This window comes from Oryzias latipes, chromosome 15, assembly GCF_002234675.1.
Source record: "Oryzias latipes chromosome 15, ASM223467v1".
Lineage (NCBI taxonomy): Eukaryota > Metazoa > Chordata > Actinopteri > Beloniformes > Adrianichthyidae > Oryzias > Oryzias latipes.
This window is the reverse complement of record NC_019873.2, coordinates 21,861,489-21,867,488: the sequence shown is the minus strand read 5'-3', so window position 1 is coordinate 21,867,488 and position 6,000 is coordinate 21,861,489. Positions and strand designations below refer to the sequence as shown.

The 6,000-nt window shown below is 37.5% G+C and overlaps 1 protein-coding gene across 3 annotated transcripts in view; it reads left to right on the top strand.

Annotated features, from left to right (window-relative positions):
• LOC101157479 (poly(ADP-ribose) glycohydrolase) overlaps positions 1-6,000 on the top strand; it is a 30,721-nt gene that overhangs the window by 8,633 nt on the left and 16,088 nt on the right. For all 3 annotated transcript variants that reach the window (XM_004077120.4, XM_020709563.2, XM_020709564.2), the window contains 2 exons: positions 99-191; positions 1,907-2,061. In XM_004077120.4, the coding sequence (XP_004077168.1) occupies positions 99-191; positions 1,907-2,061 (248 nt within the window). The remainder of the gene's footprint in view (positions 1-98; positions 192-1,906; positions 2,062-6,000) is intronic.

Here is a 6,000-nt window from a genome sequence, read left to right as displayed (position 1 = left end):
TGATTTATTTTTGCTTGAATTTGTTCAATTTTTGATGTTCAACTGAAGTCTTTGTTCATCTACAGAATAACTTAAGTCCTCATGTTTTGTCTCCTCAGTACCTTGAGCATGTTGAGGTTCAACACCTTTTTGAGGGGATTCTGCCTAAGATGGTTGATCTAGCACTCAGCGCTCCTCAGCTCTGCACTATGGTAAGTGTTTTTAATGCAAGCTCCTTAAAATATTGCAGAAACATTCTTCCTTAAGGCATTCTTCCCAAAACCCAAAATCAGTGGAGTCAGGTTAGGATCACCTTAAACTAAATGAAAAAGGCAAGGCAAGGCAAGTTTATTTGTATAGCACAATTCGTACACAAAGTAATTCAAGGTGCTTCACAAAACAGAAAAATGCATTAAAATCACAATACATCATAGAAATAATCAACATAAAATTTACTTTAAAAGAAAAGAAAAGAAAGAAAAAAGCCAGACTTAGAAAAAATAAAAAGGGATTTCAGCAGAAAAATGGAGTTTGACTACTGGGACTTGATTGACATCGGGTGTGGGTGTAATCTTTCTCAAATTTTGGGAGAGCATTATCATGACGCCACATTAGTGAAGAGGAAACGGCGCCAATAACAGGCACTGTTCGGGTGTAGAAATGATATCACCAAAATACTTTATCACCCAATATCTAGTGCCAATGGGCTCAAGTTTAACATTTATTTCCATATGTTCTTTATGTTTGAAATATGTAGTTTTTTTTTCAAATGTAAAATATTTTTTCAAATTTTCAATAGTACTTTCAAGTTTACAGTCTGACATTTTGAGTTTAAAATGTTCACATTTCTGTTTTTTATTTACAGTCTGGTTTTTCATTAACTTTAGGATGATCTTGATTTGACCTCGTACACCTCCTCACATTTAGTATCGTTGAAATGCCCCAAACGTTCTCTGTAGATACAAAAAAAGAGGTAATTCAGTAAGTAGTGTGAAGTATTTGGGAACCCTTCAGGTTTTGAAATGTACCCTACAGAAGACACATTTTCATTGATGGTAGTCAGGAGTAAAAGTCTGTGTAGAGAGGGGAGAGAACGAAGGGCAAATATTTACACTTAGCCACTTGAGGGAATTCCACCTGCTTGATATTTACTATACTTGGTATATTTTATATGTTCTTTAGATTTAAGTGACTAAAAAATAAATAGGAACATTTTCAAACATAAGCCTTTTATTCTTTTGCGTATCAGATTTCGGGGAATGCTTCTATTTTAATTGCAATCTAACGAAACAAAATAAAACTAATTTATTTACTTATAATGTGGACCTTTGTTCAGAGTCGTTTAAAGGCCATCTGCCTTTATCAGATAACGACAGATATTTTTGTCGATGTCCATTTCGAAATCTGCGGTTAAATCTAATCAGCCAAATTCAGCTCCCACACAGGAAGTGAGTGGGAGCTGAATCTAAGGAAGTCCTCTTCTAGTTTCTGGAGCTCCGTTCTGGTGCGTCTGCAGAAAGGACTCTTCACCTAAAAAAGCAGTATGTGAAGCCCTCAGACTGTCATAAGTAAGAGCAAAGGCTTACGTTTATGTGTGTGTTATGAGAGCGTGTATTGATCTGCACACCGGGCAGCCTTGGGAGGCTCTTTAGCTTTAATCAGTGAAGATGGATGGTTCCAGTGTGTCGCCCTAAACGAGCCTAAAGAGCAAGACTGGAGCCTTAATTACTACCACTCATTTACGTAATGGAACCCTCCTTGTCTCCTGTTTGCTATATCACTACACCAATTTTCTGCTGTCATTAGCTCACCAGCCCACGCTACTAATCCCACAAAATGCTCTTAGCATCTATCTCTGGTCTGACCCCTCCCTGTTCGTTTTACAATATTTTGAACTCATTTTCTTTTCTTTTTTTTTATATTCTAGCCAATTCCTTTACTCAAAGCAAAGAAAAACCATTCCCTGACTATGTCCCAGGAGCAAATAGCTTGTCTTCTGGCCAACGCCTTCTTCTGTACTTTCCCCCGACGCAACTCTCGCAAGTCGGAGTACTTCAATTACCCCGAGATCAACTTCAACAGGTAAAAATACACTTCTGCAATCCACAATCTCCAAACAAATAGCGCCCCGTTTGGGCACTTAGGTCAGTTGTCAAGTCTCATTGGTAAAACCTGATGGTAATTCCCTGAGTCTTTTATAAACCAGGTCTTCCCTCATCAGAAACATGGACAATCATACTTTGTTTTCTTAGATGGTTACTGACTTACTTTTTTGTGGCACAGGTTTGTTTTAGAAGTAGAAAGGAATCCTGACATGCAGAGTAAACTAATTTCCATAAGGGGGCACTACTGCCTTTTAAACTTTCAAAAACTCAATCTTGTTTTTTTGTCATACTTGTACTTTTTTTTGTTCGTAGCATGAAACAATTTTTGCTATTTTTTTATTCTTATATGTTTCTCTTAGTTATGTTTTTCTATCCTAACTGCATCCGTCTTTATGAAGATTCAGCTGCTGTGACTAAATGTTTGTGCCTGTTTAGCCTTTTTTGCAGTCAGGAATTGAAATGGTAGAAGGAAATTAGTGTCAACTCGCGTAAAAGGCTTGTGAAAGCCAATTTAATTAACATTTCTCCGATGCATCTTTTAAAGTTGGACACTTCTGCCGGTCTCCAACGTCTCATAATCTCAAGAGATTGCTTTGTTTGAAAAACATGACATTAATTGCGATGTAGTCTAATGCAGCAAATTGGGTTTCCTGAGAATTACTTTTGTTGAAAAGGTTTCCATGGATGAAGAATTTCAGTGTGTTGGATTTTTATTTCTAGGATATTTGTTTAAACCAAAAAAAAAAAGACTTGTAGTAGATAACAGAAACAGACATAAGAAAAAGGAAATGCACCTATATTTCCCTACCTGTATAAACGTACAAAACTCATTTTTTTAAAAATTCATTTTTAATGAGATTTTTGTCTCGAGCATCACATCGTTATTTTTTTATTTTCAGCCATAATTTCCACTGAACGCCATGCTTTGTTGCGCCTTTTTTTTGGGCCAATGTCTAGCGTCAGATGCTAAAAACGTGTTTGCGCTCATTTTGCAAAGATTATTAGAACTGCCTTCTCCCAGTTCATTCTGCATCAGTTGGCTAACTTTTCAGCCTCAGCCTTGAACGAGTGACTTAGTGTTGATGGTGTTGAAGATGGGCATCACTTTATTTAAACAAATAAAATAAAAACTTTAAAAAAAAGAAAGTATAACAACAACAAAAACGAAAAAAAACAGATAATTTGGTTATAGTAGTTATGAAAACGATTAAAGTTTAGTAAAAACATATCTTTTTATGTATATTAGAAAAACATGTACCGTATTTTAGATTCTTACTTTTTAAAATTCAGCAGTATAAACTTGGTGCTTGCTGCAAACATCACAACAACCTAGAGAGCTTTTACTTTGCTAAAGTTTCATGTCATATTCTCATTAAACAGCTATGTTTGCTGCTCCTGATAATAGGGAGGCCATGAGATTTTGTTAGCAGTCTTATTACTCTTTTAGTTGGCAGCAGATGCCTTATTATAACCTGCACAACAGGGCGATTCAATTACAACTTTAGTTTGGCTAGATTTTCAGAGACCTACATTATCGGGGGCCAAGCATCCTCATTGGCTGGTAAAACAAAACTACATTTTAATATATTTTTAAAAGAACAGGTCCAAAGGCTGTTTGGTTGTTCGGCCAATGTTGAGAAGATGCTATGATAATGTGAAATTCAAAAATGAAGCCTTGGTTAGCTCAAAGCACACTGAAAAAGGATTTAAAGCTGTTCTAAGAATTATTTTATCAAATCAATTTAAATAACTTTAAAAGTGATTTCTGACAACATAATATGATGCTTGACAGCAAGTTTGACTAAAAAGGCCTCTGAACATTTATAAATTAGCATGGGAATTACACATTACTATATCAACACAGATCAACATGCCACCTTTGTATCTGTGAATTGGTTCTCTGAGATTTGCTGGACTGTGCACTTTCCCTCTGACTGATGTTTGGCTGAATTTTGGCCTGAACTGATATAGTGGCAGTAAATAACACGTATGTGACAGTTCTTTACTATATACTGCAAATATATAGACCTGGTTTAACTTTCAACACACGTTAAAAGGCCCCACAATTTGTAACCTTCAAAAAAATGTTCTAAACTTGGAATCCCGAAACACGGTTTATACTGTGCCCTTCAGGTGGCAGTGGTTAAAACCGCAGTCCGTTCGCCTGTTCGGCGTGAGCGGGCTGCCGAACTCAGAGGAACCGTGTCTCCCGGGAGATTTGTGTCTCCAGGCAGAGGACGGGCTTTGGGGCGGGCGGAGGCGGCTTTTTAATTAACAGTCCTGAGAAACCGTTCAAACAATCATGTGAATTTGGTTACAAGTCGGGTCCAGACAAAATAAAGGCTGATGTAATTCCACTTCAAGTTCATCACGGCTAAATGTTGGGTTACATGTTATTAACCTAATCCTAACCCTTCTTTCGGGTCAGTTCAGCCAAGAAAAACTCACTGGCCACACCGATTTAAGAAACTAATCGAAATAAAAGCCTGTTTCAGACGATCATCTCGATCTATATCTGAGCTTGGTTTGTTTACAACTAACTTCCAATTTCTTCGAACACGGCCTGCGACTAGTGATGACGTCACACTATTTAATTGGCATAAAGAGTCATATTAGCAACCATAAAGGATCTACTGGCAACACCATAAGAACATGAAGATACTTAAAGAGGAAAATACAAATAAATACAAATATTATCTTCCTGTGTGGAATGCAAAAAGGAATTACCTTGATTCCAAATCCATTTTGAACAATGTTTTTCATCTTTAAGATTTACCCCCAGAACTGTTGTTTTTAAAGGAAAAAGAAACAAAAACATTGAAAAACAAAAAAGAGTTGAAATAAGGAAACACCCGAGAGAGAAATCTGTCCATATTTTTGGAAGCAAAACTGTCCAGTAAAGTGGTGTCTTTAAGGAAGACCAAGCAAGAAAAATACCATCTTTATTGTCCAAAAAAGCACTCCATCATCACCCGCCCTCCCTTTTCTCTCAGTAATTGAAAGAGCAGCAGTTGCTTTACTTATTTGTTACAGTACTCTGTCTTGAGTAAGCAGAGCAGTAAGCAATCTGCTGATTGCTGTTTTGGCACAACTGCCAAGGTTTGCCCTCTGTTAAGTGATGAATAGATTCAAGCGTCAGGATGGAAAGACAGAAAGTTGCCTTTTCCAGGCGTGTTTGACGCTGAGGGTTATTCTGTTAATGTAAAACTGACGACCCAGGTTTTTGTTGGTGACATTGAATGACTATCAGCCTCATTAACAATTTGAAAGATGGATGCCGTGTAAACTTTTTAAGGTGGATGAATACATGGAGATAAAAATAAAACAAAAATGTGGTGTCATGCTTTGTTCATTTTCTCTTTAATGATGTGAAAAAATTTGAATTTATTTTCTTTTTTTAAATACAAATAAATATATGATGGTTAGCGCCCCTCCCTCACAGCAAGAAGGTCCCCGGTTCAAGTCCCGACTGGAGGACCTGAAACGGAACACCAATGGTGGATTTTTCAGTGTGGAGTTTGCATGTTCTTCCCGTGCATGCATGGGTTTTCTCTGGGGACTCCGGCTTCCTCCCACCGTCCAAAAACATGCTTCATAGGTTAATTGTTATTCTAAATTGTCCCTAGGTGTGAATGTGAGTGTGTGTGTGTGTGTGTGTGTGTTTGTGATTTGTGGCCCTGCGACAGACTGGCGACCTGTCCTGGATGTGGCCGGGATAGGCTCCTGCTGCCCCGTGACCCCGGAAGGGACAAACGGGTTTAGAAGATGAATGAACAAATAAACATTTCACTGTCTCTCATCATGTTTTGAGGCTGCTCTGCTTCATTTGCATTTTCAAAACACATGAATTAATGCGATCAAAAGAGCTCCCAGGTAAACACAGTAGGGAAATTGGTTTATAAAGAAAGATGCAGGT